At 34.0% G+C, this 17,175-nt stretch overlaps 3 protein-coding genes across 5 annotated transcripts; 1 reads left to right on the top strand and 2 right to left on the bottom strand.

The window, feature by feature from the left end:
- Nucleotides 1-36: 36 nt before the first annotated feature.
- LOC108217449 (syntaxin-132) lies at nt 37-4,491 on the bottom strand. Its single transcript, XM_017390280.2, has 13 exons — nt 4,046-4,491; nt 2,985-3,092; nt 2,780-2,836; nt 2,471-2,519; nt 2,215-2,303; nt 2,053-2,126; nt 1,571-1,613; nt 1,423-1,483; nt 1,302-1,327; nt 1,149-1,226; nt 854-934; nt 598-663; nt 37-327 (listed from the first exon to the last, which is right to left on the bottom strand). The coding sequence occupies exons 1-13, from the start codon at nt 4,211-4,213 to the stop codon at nt 166-168; spliced, it is 1,062 nt and encodes a 353-aa protein (XP_017245769.1). The 5' UTR covers nt 4,214-4,491; the 3' UTR covers nt 37-165.
- Nucleotides 4,492-5,568: 1,077 nt separating this feature from the next.
- LOC108218714 (vicilin-like seed storage protein At2g18540) lies at nt 5,569-8,287 on the top strand. Its single transcript, XM_017391791.2, has 2 exons — nt 5,569-5,751; nt 6,767-8,287. The coding sequence occupies exon 2, from the start codon at nt 6,791-6,793 to the stop codon at nt 8,060-8,062; it is 1,272 nt and encodes a 423-aa protein (XP_017247280.1). The 5' UTR covers nt 5,569-5,751; nt 6,767-6,790; the 3' UTR covers nt 8,063-8,287.
- A 195-nt stretch (nt 8,288-8,482) lies between these two features.
- On the bottom strand, nt 8,483-13,267 carry LOC108218713 (uncharacterized). Of its 3 annotated transcripts, none has more exons than XM_064092520.1 (10): nt 13,152-13,267; nt 12,559-12,782; nt 12,259-12,463; nt 11,985-12,075; nt 11,740-11,885; nt 10,585-10,828; nt 10,361-10,465; nt 10,086-10,268; nt 9,780-9,981; nt 8,483-9,082 (listed from the first exon to the last, which is right to left on the bottom strand). In XM_064092520.1, exons 2-10 carry the CDS (start codon nt 12,776-12,778, stop codon nt 8,592-8,594), a joined length of 1,887 nt encoding a protein of 628 aa, XP_063948590.1. In that variant the 5' UTR covers nt 12,779-12,782; nt 13,152-13,267; the 3' UTR covers nt 8,483-8,591. The 3 variants fall into 3 exon arrangements, with proteins under 3 accessions (XP_063948590.1, XP_017247278.1, XP_017247279.1); XM_017391789.2 differs by having other exon boundaries at nt 12,559-12,827; nt 13,152-13,253; XM_017391790.2 differs by lacking the exon at nt 13,152-13,267 and adding an exon at nt 12,985-13,004 and having other exon boundaries at nt 12,559-12,827.
- Between the last annotated feature and the right edge of the window lie 3,908 nt (nt 13,268-17,175).

Genomic DNA, 17,175 nt, shown 5'->3' with positions numbered 1-17,175 from the left:
TTTATTAAATCAAGCCTTTTAGTTTAGTAAGCACACTTGGACATTGTCTTCTGTTTATAAAGACCAATGATACATTCACTCTCCACCGGAATTTTCCAGTCGATCTTTGAAGGACTGGCGATGAAGCTTTAATATACAGTCTGAGAGATGAGTTGAGCAGCATTTTTACATATTCCATGGCTTTATCACTCCTACAACAACAATAAGAATAACTATGAGCAGAATGAGGATTCCAACGCACATCCACTTTCTTGTATTCTTCCGTAAACTCTTGGCCTTCCGCAGGGCTTTATTGCCAGACTGCACATGATCTACTGCATTTGTAACCTGAAATAATTGAACACAAGTACTTGTCTTGAGGTTCACTTACACAGAATGCAATTTCATTGTTGATGAAAAGGCGTATTACAGGACACCCTAGCCTGCGTAGGATTTTGCCTCAGAACCTACCGGTTAGCCCCATAGGCAACACAAGCATGTTAATCGGACTAACCGAGCGATAAGACTTAGTGGGGGGACATCCCTGCGAGCAGCATTGTTGTTCTCTACACAACATGCTGTAAATTATTTAAGCAATGAATGATGGGTTCTACTTACATGGTTTTCTATATTGTCAAGCATGTCTCCCTGAGAATCTACCAACACTGCCATGTCAAGAAATATCTGCACAAAATGTTATACACATTAGTTTTTGAATTGATGCTAATTTTTTTCTTGATTAAAGTGGATGCTATCACCACTGTCACTAGTCAATCATATTGAAATGAACTTATTAGTGGATTGACACCACTTGATCATTAGAATTCCAAGTTCCATCAGTTCGTCTCATCTTAAATTAAAATCACAGCAATACCTGGTTCAGCTCAAGAAGCTTTTTCTCTATGTCCATGACTGCATTGTGGCGCTCCTGAATTTCAGCCACGGTACCCATTATCTGCAAACAAAAAAAGGCAAAACATATAATATACCATGAGTCGAAACACAGGTGTTTTCTTAAGGTATGAAGCAGCCGTTTTGCGTGATGGTCAAAAGTCTCCCCCTAACCCTCCAGTTCTTGAGATATGGCTTACAATTCTATCTAATCATCAAATCTCTGATTTTATCTACCAGTAAATATTCGACAAAAACACAAAGAATTAGCTATAGACCTGGCCTCGCCCTTGCTCCTGAATTGCTTTTTGGAAAATCTGTTCACTATCTCCAGTTTCAATCAGTCTATCAATTGTCTGAAATATATCTCACGTGTCAATATACACTTCTGTAAATATATTCAGTGCGTATACAACTTATAAATAATGTACCTCATCATCGGCTCTTGAACCAGTCACTGAAAGACCCAAAAGGCAGAATTTTTTTTATTGTTTAGAATCTAAAGCCACAAGATGCACAAGAAAATAATGTAAGGTAGAAACTTGAGAAAACCTGTATAAACACGTCTTTGAACCACCTCTCGATACTCTTGATGAATGGTTTGCCTGAGATTCTGTAAGCATACGAAGCTAACTCAAAAACTTTGTAAAGCACTAACAGGTTACATAGGGCACAAATACCAACATATTCATAAACTAACCTGAAACTCAGTGATCTTATCTTTAAACTTCTTCTTCAAGGAACTGCAATAAGAAGTAATTGAAAAGTTGGCATGTATGTTAGCTGATTAGTTTTGTAATTCTATCAAAATTCTGCAACTTGCAAAATCTTACATAAGTCGTGGAAAACTAAGAAATGGTGAAACTTATTGGGCCTATGGTGATTTACTGTGAAATAAATCATGAAAATGGGTAAAAGAAATAAGAAATAATTGTCCTTGGGTATATTTCTGGATGGAATTCTAAACACAGATTTAAACCGTCTAAATCTACTTTTTGCATTATTGCAGTATTTGCAAAGAATATCAGCAACTGAGGATCATGCATATTCTACAAGTCTGCTACTATACAGTAGTCCATAAGAACCCAAAATATGTATTAGCATTATTCCCTGCAAGCAAATATTAAGATCTATGGTAGTCACGCATGAAAGATAAAGATCAAATGAAAATTTTCATCATACACTGTTGTCGCAGTTCTTGATCGGTCCACAGCTGTTCCACTTCCGCATCCAGGTTTCTGTCTGTGTTCCATATTCTGCATATGATGAGAGGGGACAGTTTAGAAAAGCAGAATAGCCATTGCAGCATGTATCACAGTTAAAAGGAAACAATTATAATCTCACTTCTCGGTCAAGTGCCTCAATTTTTGATTTAATAAAACGAGCAATACGGCTGACTTCATCAACGTCTTTCTCCATTTTCTGCCTGATCGCTGTGTATAACAAAAGGCTGATCATAAACAGTAATCAACTTGAAGTATACAATTTCTAGATACTGTGTGACAAATTTAATTAAGATTTCTACAGAATTCAGCACAAGTTTCTTATTACGCAAATAATGTATGTGCATGTACCATTGATTACGGTGAGAGCATAATACCTTTCATCGAATCAGCTTTTGTCACACTCTTAGAATCATCATTCGCTGTCTGCATAAGGTGATATACGTTGAATGAAACAATACATTATACATGTTTATACGGTGAATGAAACTATCAGATTCGTGCATTGATAGCATCATACTCTTTTATAACTTTACTAGAAGAAAAATGGTAATTCTTTTTATTCTACAATCACGATGAAGAATCACTCCGTCCTTAGCAGGACTTCAGAGTTCATAAGAAACAGCTTGGATATATATCTTACTAAATGATATCTTTTTCCTTTTTATTAAATATCAAAATATTACCTGTAGTTTATGGAGTAAACTATTCATCCGATCATATTGTTTATCAATCTCTTGAACCTAGCAAGGAAATAAATCACTACATCAGACAATTAATACTTCAAAAAGTTCAATATGCTAACAGTAAAACAAGAAGAAGAAAGAAAATTGGGAAATAATCTATATTATATTTGATCCATCTATTTTCGTAACAGTTACTTTGAGCCACCTGTTCAAGAAAGTTCTCCAAGCCTAATTCTCCTGAACGTTGTTCAGTTTCGCCCGTTTCAACATCACGTCTTACGTTAGATGGGGCCTGAGGGGCCGCAAACGACTCCTGATAAGGGAATCCAGTAACTAAAAATCAGTGAAATAGAAAAAGAAGTGCAACAATACAAGACACATTAGAAACTTCATCAGGCTTGTGCAACATCTGCACTCTGGTAGGAAAAATTGGAAGCATCTTTGTTTCTGTATGTTGTCAGAAATACAGAGAAGGTAAGTGTCGCGCAGAAAAATTGTTCAGTTCTAATGTAAGCTAAAGTGGCAACTAAGATACGGACACAAGCATGAACCTGTGGAGAATGATCATATAAACTAAGTCCTGCAGATAGCTTTAATTTGATTCTATTATATTACTAAGATCATCTTTGTCTATCCAGTGAAACAAACAACTGGTATATATGACGAAAAGCTGGTATATAAATCATTAACAGATAAATTCGCAGCTGACTTGCAACTAAGAAGTGAAGATACTGCCACTACAGGAAATTTAGGGGATCAGCTCTTCTCATAACAGACTGTTAAGATGGAAGCAAAATGCGATATATCACGCTTTCAGCTTTTTACAAATTGAATCAGCAAAGAAAAAACAATAAACGAACAATGCAAAGGTGCAAACCGATGGAATCATCCATCCTTTGGAGGAAAGCTTTTAATAAGAAATTACAGGAACATGGTCTGATAAAACATCTATAACCAAACAGGCGAGAATAATTTCTTTCTGCTTCTGTCACAACATGCCAACATAGTAATAAAACACTAGAATGTACAAATTACAACATAAAAAAAGTGTACAACTAGCAGTAGCCTATCACATATCAAGGATTTAATGTGCAAGTAATCGTACGAATATAAATCAGTAAATGCAGATTAGTTAATGTACTAATCCGACCACCAATAAAATCTACTCGTTTCGATCCTAATAATATTAACAAGAAACAACAGCATAGGATAGATTGGTCATCACTGATTAACGTGATCGTGAGAATATAAAAATAATGATCTTACTGTGAAAAGGTCATTCATGGCTGCGGGCAAAGAAAAAAGGGTGAAAAGAATAAAAATGGGAAGTAACAGAATTTGAAGAAACAAAAAGTGGGTAGTGTAGCAGAAGAAGAGAGATAAAGTGCATTGGCCTGAATTTTTTGAGAGTGAGAGTGAGAGAGAAACGATCATCCAGTGAACACTCCGTGAAGACAGGCTTTTACTAGTTCAAGAATCAAGATTTCTCCTCTCCTTTTTATTTTTCCGTTGTATGTGCGTATTTTTAACTGCGAGGGTTGTATATATGTGCAAGTTCGGTTTGTACAATTGTATTTTACGAGTTTGTGTTTGATGTGGACGTCTATCATATGTGACGAGCATTGTTCTCTCGTTCATTTCTGAGCTATTAAATTTCCGATTCTTTAATTCATTAAACAAATATTAATTAATCTGATTATATTTCATTAAATAAATAACTAATTAGAATATTTATATACTCTCCCTCTCAAACCCTAGCCTCCACTAAAGATTTTTGAGGGGGCTTTCATTGGTTTTCGCCGGTGGAAAGCCCTGATTTCTTTTTTCCGTTTCTTGTTTGAAATATTGTTTTCCTTTCAATAAATTCCCAATTTATTTGAGTTTTTTTAGTCTCTCCTTCTCTTGAGAGTTGGTTTTTGTTTTTATGTGTTTTGAATCTTTTGATGTTTACCATGATCAAGGTTATAGATCAGCATGATTTTTATGGGTTTGATTCAGGTTTGAAGGTTATTATGGAATCGCATCTATGGTCGATTGTTTACCCAGGTTTGAAGGTTATTATGGAATCGCATCTATGGTCGATTGTTTAGAACAGTCATGTGAAAGCCAATCATGTGAAAATGAGTACATATATTCAAATCATATTCAAATCGTTTTATGCCTCTCCAAGAAGGAAGGATATAATCAACGATATAATTAAGATTTCTCCTTTCTTTTTTATTTTTCCGTTGTGTGTGCGTATTTATCACTGCGAGTGTTGTATATGTGTGAAGTTCGGTTTGTACAATTGTATTTTACGAGTTTGTGTTTGATGTGGACGTCTATCATATGTGACGAGCATTGTTCTCTGAGCTATTAAATTTCCGAATTTTTAATTGATTAAATAAATATTAATTAATCTGATTAATATTTATTCAGTAATTTTAAAGATATCCGGACATATTTTTCATATGTGTGGATGAAATGCAAAAGTTCATTATTGTATTCATTTTTTTAATGATCAGTCGATTAATTTACTAACCAGTTGTCGGTTGGATTCAATGTGATTTAACAAAAATTGGGTAAAAATTTATTCATGTAAAAATTATTAAAAAAATCGCTCTAAAATTAAATAAATCAGTCAAGCTAAAATAAAATCTGTGAAAAATAATTAAAAATTTTGATGGCAATTATATATATATAATTATATTATAAATAATATTAAATTAATAATCTGATTGATATAATGGGAGAAGGGATAAGCGTAACATGACCGACATAAAAGAAGCGTGTCGGCTTGTATTGTACACGCGTCACGCGGTCTCCCCACGTTAGGTACAGTGTTCCTGCAAAGACTAGCTCCTTCTTGTAAGAAAACAAGGTTATATAAACACACAACAATCAACAACACCAACTCCCTCACAATCAAATCAATCTTACTCACCTATACATAAACAAAGCGATCCGACTCTCATCTTCACTTTCTATTTCAGGTAATCAATCCTTCTCTACTTTCATATGTTTTTGCTACTTCAAGTCTTGCTACTAGTTATTTTGTTCCTGTAACTTAATTTCTCAGCATCTATTTAGTCCTGGGTGAGGATCGAGATAGATATCAATGAATTTATTATTTCTTGTTTATTAGTATCTATTATATCTGGTTAAATAGTTTGTGAGTATAACAGTTAACAGTTGAACTCAGGCAGCATAGTCTGATCAATTTTAGAAACTTGTTGTCTGAGTTTTTGCTAGTTTAATTTAGCGGCGCTAATTTTGAGATTCGGTTGCGATGTTATTTTATGAAATTTTGGAAGTTGCTGTTGTGATTTCAAGATTGCGATTGAAATTCTGTAGGATGCATATCTGTACTTTTAGAACGAGTAATTATCTTGCAACGCCTCTTGATCAGCCCTCGGTGGCTTTGTTGTAAGTGAAGATGTGTGCTCTAACAGTCTGAATTAGTGTTTGATCATATTACAGACTGAACATTTTGTTATCAAAGATGATTTTTGTAGGTGGTTGTTTACATGGCAATTGGCAAATTATGATAGATATTTAGTCGTGCTAAAACTTAAGGACTTTGTACCTTTAAAATATAATCAGCGGAGTTGTATTGAGGAAAATGAAATCAACTAAAACAGAAGTTTGAAGTTTGTCATGCTATTATGATTATTATAAAATTCCATGAGTAGACCGCAAACATGTAGCTACTATGGAGAAATCTCATGCCTTGCCTCCCAAATCGGTTTAATCTGGAATTATAATTGTAGTACATTTTCATACCAACTTCCATCTAGAGGCACAGTGTTTACTCTTTTGATGTGAGATGTATGATGTTGAGCTTGCGTCTTAGATGGCGCTAGCTCACTATGTCATCTTTACTCTTGTTATCCCTTCTTTCATGATCGACGTAAATATAATTCATGCTTTACTCTTGTTATCTTTTAGTGCTATCATTCACCTGTTAATGTTGTAGATTTCTAATACTCGCCGCTTTTTATAAAACAGTCTCATCAAGGATACTATACAGAGATGGCAGATGCAATTGAAATTAACTTGGAAGGCGAAGAACATGTAGCAAAAGAAGAAATTTATGTTATGGTTGAGAGCAAGACCAAAAATCCCACTGAAACAAAGAAAGATAAGACTGAGGTGGAACTTGAAGTGAAGCCCAAGTCTCTTGACACAGATGGGTCAAAACAAAAGGAAGAGAAACAGAAAGAGCACAAGGACATTGAAATTAAGAAGGAAAAGAAGGGCAAAGATGAGGAGACAGAGAAGCTGAAGGACCATGAGGAGGCTGGTAGCGGTAAAAAAGACAAAAAAGAAAAAAAAGATAAAGAAGGCAAAGATAAATCGAAGAAGAAGAAAGATGATGTGGGAAAATCAGAGGAAGATAAGGAGGAGAAGAAAAAGAAAAAAGACAAAAAGAAGGAAGCAAAGGACAGTAAGGATACTGCAGTGAAGGAAGAGGAGCATGATGAAGGAAAAATGAAGCAAGCAGATGAACAAAAAGAAGAATCAAAAGATGAGTCGAAGAAGAAAGAAAAGAAAAAGGATAAAGAAAAGGTCAAAGGCAAGGAGGAGAAAGACAAGGATGATACTAATGACGAATCTCTGGATGCAGAAGATGTAGAGAAGAAAAAAAAGGAGAAAAAGGAGAAGAAGGGCGGAATGGAAGAAGAGAAAGAGGGGAAGAAGAAAGACAAAAAAGAGAAAAAGGGGGGAAAGGATGAAGAAAAAGAAGGGAAGAAGAAGAAAGAAAAGAAAAAGGAAAATGATGAAAATGAGGTTGAAGGTAAGGATGAAGAGAAAGAAGAGAAGAAGAAAGAAAAGAAAAAGGAAAAAGATGGAAATGAGGTTGAAGGTAAGGATGAAGAAAAAGAAAAGAAAAAGAAGAAGAAAGAAAATAAAAAGGAAAATGATGAAAATGAGGTTGAATGTAAAGATGAAGAGAAGGAAAGGAAGAAGAAAGAAAAGAAAAAGGAAAAAGATGAAAATGAGGTTGAAGCCACCTCGAGGGAGATAAAGATGGATGACAGTGAGGAGATGCCTGAGGGAGAAACTGAGAAAAAAGTGGAGGAAGAGATCGAGGAAGGTAAGGATAAGAAAGGAAAGGAAAAAAAGAAAGATAAAAGTGAGAAAAAAATAAAAAAAGAGGGCAAAAACAAGGGGAAGGATCCCGAAAAGCTCAAGTCGAAGTTAGAGAAGATAAATTCCAAAATTGAAGTGCTCCTTCAAGAGAAAGCAGAAATCCTGGCGCTGATTAAAGAGAGTGAACAGGACAGTCATGTTCCTGCATAGAGTCTTCAAGAGTCTAGTTTTGCATACTAAATTTTTTTACATGTTTTCATGGAGAGAGTATACGAGAAATAAGTTGTGGTGTGCTTGTAATAACATCTTTAAGAAGTAGTATGCTTATCCAAACCTTATGCTGTCCATTTTGTGTGATGGAAGCAGTTAACTTCTGATACATGTTTGTACTTTATCATGTTTACCAAATTTTATAATTAATGTTTCTTATCAAGACTCAAGTTCACCAAATGTTGTATCGAGTACGTATGAACTTCCAGTGGACAACGAAATTGTATTGCTGATTTATAAGGGATTTTCTTTCCATGACAAAGTTGCGAGCTCGTGAAAGTTTCTCATATGCTTCATAAACGCGAGGAATTTTCTATGTAACTCTGGCAATATACTATTTAAATCTTTTAAACACAAACATTAAAAAATATTTATATTTATATTATCAACTACTTGGCATGATATGCAAGCATATCAAATCCTTTTGCACTACAGTTCGATAACTGATTAGAAGTTGGTAATAGCATCCCTAAGTAGCCTTAACAGGTTTAGTTGAGAGCCCGAAGCCAAAGGGGAACAAGGGATCATAATGTGCATCGCCAACGTTCATTGGAAGCTGATCAACAGTCTTGAACCAAGTCCTGGGAAGCTTGCCTGTAAAACCATGGTCTCCAAACAGAACATCTGTAACACCCTGTCCTTCGGTTCCAGGAAGCCATGCAGCTACCAGTGCACCAATTTTCGGAAGATATGGTTGTATTACGACGGGACGACCAGTAATTAGGACAACAACACATCTTACAGCTCCACACACATTTTCAATGGTGCTGAGGCCAGTAGCAGGAATAGTTAAGTTCATACTATCACCAGCTGTTTCAGCGTATGGAGGCTCTCCCACTACAACGATGGCATAAGAGAATTTATTGGCCTTGGCAAAGCTCGCGCTGGGGTTCTCCTGATACACAACTTCTGTCTCTGGATCTACAGTTTTCTTTATGGCGGAGAGAATTGTTGTGCCTCCTGTACATGCAAGTGGCACATTATTATAAGAATTTTATTATTTTGATAATTTTTGTTATCAGATCTTATTTTGATAATTGAACACACTAATAGCGTATTTTTCTTCGTTGTGTAATATACAATTCAAATTGTTTGGAGTTGCCTTTGTAAATAGTGTAGCTTTTCAACTATAATAGCAGCGTCATTTTTACAATAATTAGGTGTAATGGGTTTGGAGATGGTCCAACTAACCAGTAACCACCCACCTTGTCTTAGACAATACTTGAACCCTTAACCTCTCGCGTGGAAGGGATGAGATCAATACTGCTTGGTCAAGAGCCCTTTGATCAAGTATCAAAAATTATCTTAACATTTACATATGCCTTGTTCCAAACACGATCAGTTTCATTTGTCAACTATGTACATATTAAGAATTCATCTTTGATCTACAGTATCCTGTATCATAATTTTTTTGGTAACTGTAACTCTTTGATAAAATGATGACTCGTCATGCTTGAGGACAATATATATAATCTTAAATTACCATAAAGTAAAATTGTACCCCCGACTGTTATTGGGGAAAGAGTAGAGGGAAAGGTAAAATTTGCTTCAAGAAAATTACTATATCTTCTCTATGTTGGCAATATATTCATCTCATCAAGGAAATTATTAATAGTGGATCTCACATTTAAGTATAAAAGAGTAGTAGTAAATTTACCAGTTGTGATGTTGCCACTTGTCCCTTGCCAAGTAATGGTCCACCCACCACACTGATTACCAATATTATCAGCATGGCTTCCTGCTACTAGTATCTTTGACGACTTCTTAGGAAGCGGAAGCAATGGCTTGTTAGCAGATTCACCATTCTTTAGCAGCACAAGAGATTTCCTCACAGCTTCTCTAGCAAGTGACCTGTGTACCTGTCCAACGTACAATTGTGTGAGCAGTACAGACCACTGTGTGAAAGGTACAATGTTACGAGTTGAGGAATACAACTTTACAAGATAGGAAGTGTTTCATTTACCTTGCTTCCTAGATACTTGGTCATGCTATAGTCAGCCAACGGGTTCTCAAATAGACCCATAACAAATTTAACCCGTAAAATCCTCTTTACAGCATCATTAATTCTGCTTATAGGAACAAATTTATTCTTCACCAAGAATGTCAAACCATCAATGAATTCTGTATAGTTGAAAGGCACCATAATCTGCAACATGGTTAATTGGTTATATAATAGTTTATCTCAGTTTCTAAATATTTTTATATATAGGACTATGAGCAGAAAACATTAGAACAGACCATGTCAATGCCAGCATTCACTCCAGTTTCAATGGAATATGTGTAGTTAGCATGAGCCGGAGTGGTAATTCTGTCTATACCCTGCCAATCTGAGATGACGAACCCCTGCAGTGTTGCTAATTAGTTCTCTACAAAAAGGGAAAAAGAAAGTAGACTACAACGTGGGCTTTTATGGTGGGGAGGACAAGCCCTCGGTAAATTCAACTAAGTAGGAGTATACTCACTCTGAATTGCAGTGTGTTTTTGAGAAAGCCAGTGATGAGTTCCCGATTGGAGTGCATTTTTACCCCATTCCAGCTCGAGTAAGATATCATGACAGTTGCCACACCCTTAATAATTGAGTTATAGTAAGCAGGCATATGGATACTGAATAGTCCCTGGCTGCTTATGATGGTATTATTTTCATTGATGCCTTTGTTTGTTCCTCCATCCCCTACATAGTGCTTGGCACATGCTGCAACCTTTTGTCTATTTGATCAAACATGAACAAAGATAAGACGACGAGGGAGCTGACTTAAATAAATTTGATTATAAATATAATAGACATTGTTATTGTGCAAAAGCAATCAGGATACTGAAATAAATTAGTTCTCCATAGCAATTCCATTCATACTGATGCCTACAATTTTGTAGGAACAATTGCACTGAAAGTAGTGTATCAGCATTCAGGACTCATCCACTCATTTAATATAGTCAACTGACAGGGTCTTTAACACTATCATGTACTACTTGCTAAAACATTATACATCACTAAGTCAAAATTTAAAACTTGAAAAATTATAAAAATGGGTCCATCTTTGAAAGTTAAATTATAAAAAAAGGTCCATGTTGTGCTTTTTTGTACGCATTACAGTTTTTGAAGCAATTTATTCATTATTATTAAAAAAAAATTATAAAAATGCAATTTATGGTCCACAAGATAAGCTCTGCTCAACCAAATACCAAATCAAGATATGCTGGACTTCAGAGAACACAGTAGCAGACTGATCTTATCATTAAGAAGAAAAGTTTTATTAAACTTTGCTTCATCTTTGGCAGATAGCAGCAACTTTGACAGATCACAATATCTACCACTTTCACAAGCTCAATCAGATAAGGTAAAGTGCAAAATCTTGGTTTGAAAACAATCTCCTTATAAATAAAGTTGGTTAAGATTCAATACTGCTACACTATGCAACTCATGGTGGACAAGGACTGCCACTTAACGAAACCTCCAATCATCATCAATACTGGTGATCATGAAAATAATATTACTTAGTTATATATACACATTTGTAATTTGTTCTTGAAGTAAAAATTATAATGAGAATTTTTGTTCAATTAGAGTTGTGGACCAAATAATTAAAGGAAGAAAATATTGAATGGAATTGTGTACTTACTGGCCGGCAAGAAAAGGAACACCCTTGCGAGATTTGTTAGGGATATCTCCCTGTAATCCTGGTATGATCTCGGTCATTGCCTGAACGATCTTATGATCTTCACTGTAGCTTTCATAACAACGACCCCATCTCGGGTCTCTGCAAACCTGTCCATGGAACATACCCGGTTAGAGAAAAACACAACCCACACCAGCCATATTGGCTTAGCAGAAATATTCCCTAAATTCCCTAAATTAAATAATTACCGCAATACAAGGTGCAAAAACATAAGGAATTCCTGTGGCTCTAGCTTCAAGAGCAGTTGCAGCCCCAATCTTCTTCACCAGAATAGGGTCCCTGCTCAACAGAAACTGAATGAGGTAGAGAACAACATGAATTTGCAAAATAACCGCAAAGCTGATAAATGAAGTTATTCGTGTCCAACTGTCCATTAGTCTTGAAAGTTGAAACCCAAATTGTGATACATTAGATGTTTAAAAACTCGTGAAGAACAAGCATATAATACTCTAAACAGCTTGCCTGGTAGCTCCAAGGCCAACATTATGAGGAAAAATCGTAGCACCATAAACATTGTTATTTCCATGAACAGCATCAATCCCATAAATCATCGGTATCCCAAGACGCGAAGCTAACGAGCCCTTCTGAAAACCATTGATCATGTCAACCCACATTCCAGCAGACGCGTTTTCAGCCGGAACACTTCCTCCACCACTCAGTAAACTCCCTGCTCACAATCAAAAAGCTACAAAATATAACTACATTTTCGAATTTACTAATCATAAATTCACCATAAACTTCAATTCTGGTAAATCGATATACCTATAGAGTAATTCTTCATAACCTCATATGAGGCCACAGTTCGATCAATCTGCACCATCTGACCAATCTTTTCCTCCAGACTCATTCTCATCATAAGGTCCTTTATTCGAACATTTATCGGCTGTTTAGGATCTTTGTATTTCATATAAGCTGCTTCTGCTCCAACAGCGCCGCAACACAGAACTAAAATCCCGATCAACAATACACAACTTTTCTCCATTTGTCTAGTGCCAAATTGCGAAAAAAACACCGCAAAATTCAATTCAACTCTGGAATTAAACAAGAACACACCAAAGCATAAGTTTTCAGTATGTCGCTTAAACAATATGTACAAAAAATGTCTGTACATTAAAACCAGAATTTTACAATGAAATCACAGCATCAATATCATATATACATCTAAAAAACATGACATAAACACTGTACACTTTTACGAAAACTTATTTTATCTTTGAGTACTCAGAAAACCAGAGAGTAGACACGGTGATTAAAAGTGCTCCAACTACAAAATGTAACAATATTACTGCACTAAAAATTGAGAATAAAAACACGTGAATAAAGCATAAAAACGTTAAATATGTGGGCACGATTACCGATGAAATCTCGAAGCAGAGCTTAGGGACGAAAAAGGAGAGGGAGACAATTTGGAAAGAGTATGAGGTGCGTCCGGATATACATGAGTGCAATTTAATTTATAGACGTGAAGCCACCTTTGTATTTATTGATTGTTTATTACTTTATGTCGGGTTTTGATTTTGTACAATATTTTGGATTGGATGAGAATCGATTTTTATTCCTGTATTCACCCCTGTCAATCCAGCGTCTTAACAGTCAATCCCTGGATTACAGAATGTTTTTACACGCTGTACACACGTGTTGTCCCAGATCTGGATCGCTTTGATTTTTACTTTTTTTTTATCTCGACTTTTATTCACCATCATAATAGGTACTCCCTCCGTTTTCTTTTTCTTTCTTGTTTGTGATGTCGGTACTGTTCATAATATGAGATAAATTACTAATTTACATCTAATCTATAAAACTAAGAGCTTATTGCACTTTGTAACCCCACACTTTGGCTAATTAGCAAATCAGACCCCATACTTTGAAACGTGACAGTTTGTAACCCTACATTTCATTTTTCTTTCGGTTTGTAACCCTCCGTTAAAAACAGCCGTTAACTTTAACTGTTTGAGAGATAACAGTGTGTATATTAGTTCCTAACAACTACTTTACCCCATGTGACCCCTCAAAATTTATGTATTATATTTTGAAATTAATTCTAAACACACATAACGATGAAATCACAAACAAGACTTTGTCGGTACTGTTCATAATATGAGATAAAAGTCATGAGTGCCGACATATAGATTAAACATAAATTAGTAATTTGTCTCATGTTATAAACAGTGCCGACATATGAAACAAGAAAAGAATAAAGAAACGGAGGGAGTATTAGTTATATTTGTACCGGGCCAGATAAAATTTAAATGGATGATTAAGTAATGATGAAGCTGTGGTTGCCAAGGAAAACTAATATTGAAGCCGTTTTTTTGTTGGAATGCATTTGCTTGCACACTAGCAGAGTAGTATGCATGCGTCCATTTTTTATTTTGATTTCTTTCTATTAGCTCTTACGTATCCACACAAATGCAGTTACTACAAGACAAGCACGAAAGAAGCAAAACTAAAACTGGAACAACAAATTGTAAGAAGGGGGGACATTTCCGATGCATACTTTCTTACACAAATTCGGAAATAGTTTATTGTTATTTCTTTTAACATGTTTTTCTTAAATGAATCAAAAATAATTTTCAATCATTTTCCAGTTATAATTGGTGTTCAACCTCGACCCGTGTACGTGTCACTGGTTATTCGAAAATCATGTTTTGTGGAGAAACGTTTTCGTAAGTCCCAAATTTGTTTAGATATGAAAACTTGTTTATAGCATAAAAAAATGTAGTGTTTAAAAAGACGTGTTGTGAGATGACCCGCCGGGGGAAATATTTAATATATTTAAACTGATGTCTGTTTGATCATAAACTACAAATAAAAAAAAAATCATACTAGACCGATGACACTTATTCTAATAAAATATTAATAATGTTGAATTTAAAAATGAAATTAATTTCACCATAATTTTTTCCGTCCCGTTGTCTCGGCCCCATAGTTAGGTGCAAGTTACAACCGTACAAGACTCGAATTAGTGAATTTCAAGTGATCGGAATATATTCTTATCATACATGCAAATATAAATATTTGTATGTATTAGTGTAACACCACACTCCTCCTATATATATATTGACGAATGTGGATTTTTTTTTAATATATAAACACAAACAATTTTATTTAGTTTTATTTAAAAATATAAATACACTAATACATTGTGGTTTTAAAATTTTACATTGTTATATTTTGGTTAGCACATTTGACTTATTTTCAAATTCAAAATTGAACATTTAACAAGATATTTAGAACTTCAAAAAAGATTAATTTATTTTATAATATGTGATATTCAGTATTAACTTTTAAATTTTAATATATGAGAATATAGGTGACACGAGTAAGTAAACACGATGCAAAATTAATTGATAATATCTTAAGTGATCTGAAGAAAAATAAAAATTATACGACATTCATACAAATGATGGAGTCAAACAAATATTACATTTGTTATTGCATTTTCTCATAAAAACACAATTAAATGATATTTTATCTAATGTATATAGAAATACAAGTATTCATTTCATGTATTGTCGTTAAATTACTTATACCCTTTTAATGATTATCGTATCATTATGTCTAATAGAGTTATCATTTAAGTTATTGACCACAACTGCGATTTTATACAATATTTCATCACAAAATTAAGACAATTGCGTACAATTAAGAAGCGAAAACAAAACTCTTGCTTTGCTTTGACTTCACAGTCTAGATTGCCTCAGCTTCTTAGGCACATGAGGAACCGACCTAACATCTTTTCAACCGAAATCCTAATCAAAGACAAGTTTTACCAAGGTCGGGAAGAAGAGAAAACAATTTGAAAATATAATTCGAAAACTGAAATAAAAATAAACCAAAAACAAATAAAAATAAAAAAATTTAGATTTGATAGTCGAAATCAAAAAATAGACGATTAATTTTCGAATGATAAGTTTAGCTTTAAACAAAGAAAAATATAATTCAAATCTAGAAAAATAAACCAAATTTAATCGGAAAGTAGAAATCATTCACGAAAGAAGAAGATTATTGAAGAAAATAAATAAAATAAAAGAGCATGAGACCTTTCACCGGTAAAAACCTGCGGAAGCTTCTCATATGATAGAGGCAATAACTTGAAGAACAATTTCGACATAAGTTTATCATATATTTTACATCCAAGTTAAAATGAATGTCCATGAGCCAAAAAATAAAGAAATGATATAGATTTGCAATTTTTTTATTTTTCCTAACTTATGAAATAATATTTTATGTACGATTTGAAATGTGCGTCCATCAGTGGAAAAGTGATCAAAAGAAAACTAAAACTAAAAAAATAATATTTATAATTTTTTGGAAAATAAATATATAATAATTAATAATATCAAAATTAAAATCATGTCACTATTAGTAATCTCTATACTATTAAGGTGTTTGTTTAAGGTGCGGTACCGGTGAATAATAATTGTTGTGATTATCACCGTTTCATCAAATCTTTTATATTTATATTCCAAATTTTCAATATTTCAATCTGTTCGTCCCGTTTTTTATTATTGATATTGTGATTTATGACACAACTTTTAAGTGTTTTGACCGGATTGTTAAAATTATTAATTTTTTTAAAAAAAAATTCTGATAAAAATATATAATCAAAATTGTAATCCACAAAAATAATTTATTAAAAATAATATTTTTTACTATCCGGTCAACCTGTCTAAATATGTGAGTCAAAAGTCAAATATAAAATGGAAGGAACACGACGTTAATTAAATATATATAATGAAATGATTAATTATCTATAATCATCAATCACGGGGACTCAGAGGGGTGTATTGGATTGAGATTTTAAAATATTTTTAAAATATTTTTTTGCATTCATGAAATCCGAGGTATTCGATTGGGATTGTTTGAAATCCATTAAAATCTTGAGGTATTCAATTAGGATTTTAAATTATGCTACAAAATCTGGTGGTATTCAATTGGGATTTTAAATTATGCTTTAAAATCCGGTGGTATTCAATTGGGATTATTTAAAATCCATTAAAATCTGATGATATTCAAATGCTGGTGGATTTTTTTGGATTTCATAAATGATGGATTTTGTGGCATTCTTCGGTGTATTTTAATTTTTTTGAAATCCCACCAAAATCAATGAGATTTTGAAGCATTGTGCTTAAAATCTATAAACTCTGCGACATTTTACCAAAAATCCGCACAAAATCAAAATCACATATAATCCATTAAAATCCAGAGACTAAAAACAATCCATTAAAATCCCAATCGAATACACCCCTGTTAGGTTTCAGTCGAAGTAGAGGTTAGAATTCGGTCGGTTCGGTCCAAACCTGGACCGAACCGATGGAACGGGAATCGAATTTTAAATTTTTTTCGGACCGAATCTGACTGAAATTCTATTATGAA

The sequence above is a fragment of the Daucus carota genome, chromosome 4 (genome assembly GCF_001625215.2).
Source record: "Daucus carota subsp. sativus chromosome 4, DH1 v3.0, whole genome shotgun sequence".
NCBI lineage: Eukaryota > Viridiplantae > Streptophyta > Magnoliopsida > Apiales > Apiaceae > Daucus > Daucus carota.
The sequence above is the reverse complement of the archived record's forward strand: the minus strand, read 5'-3'. Positions and strand labels throughout refer to the sequence as shown.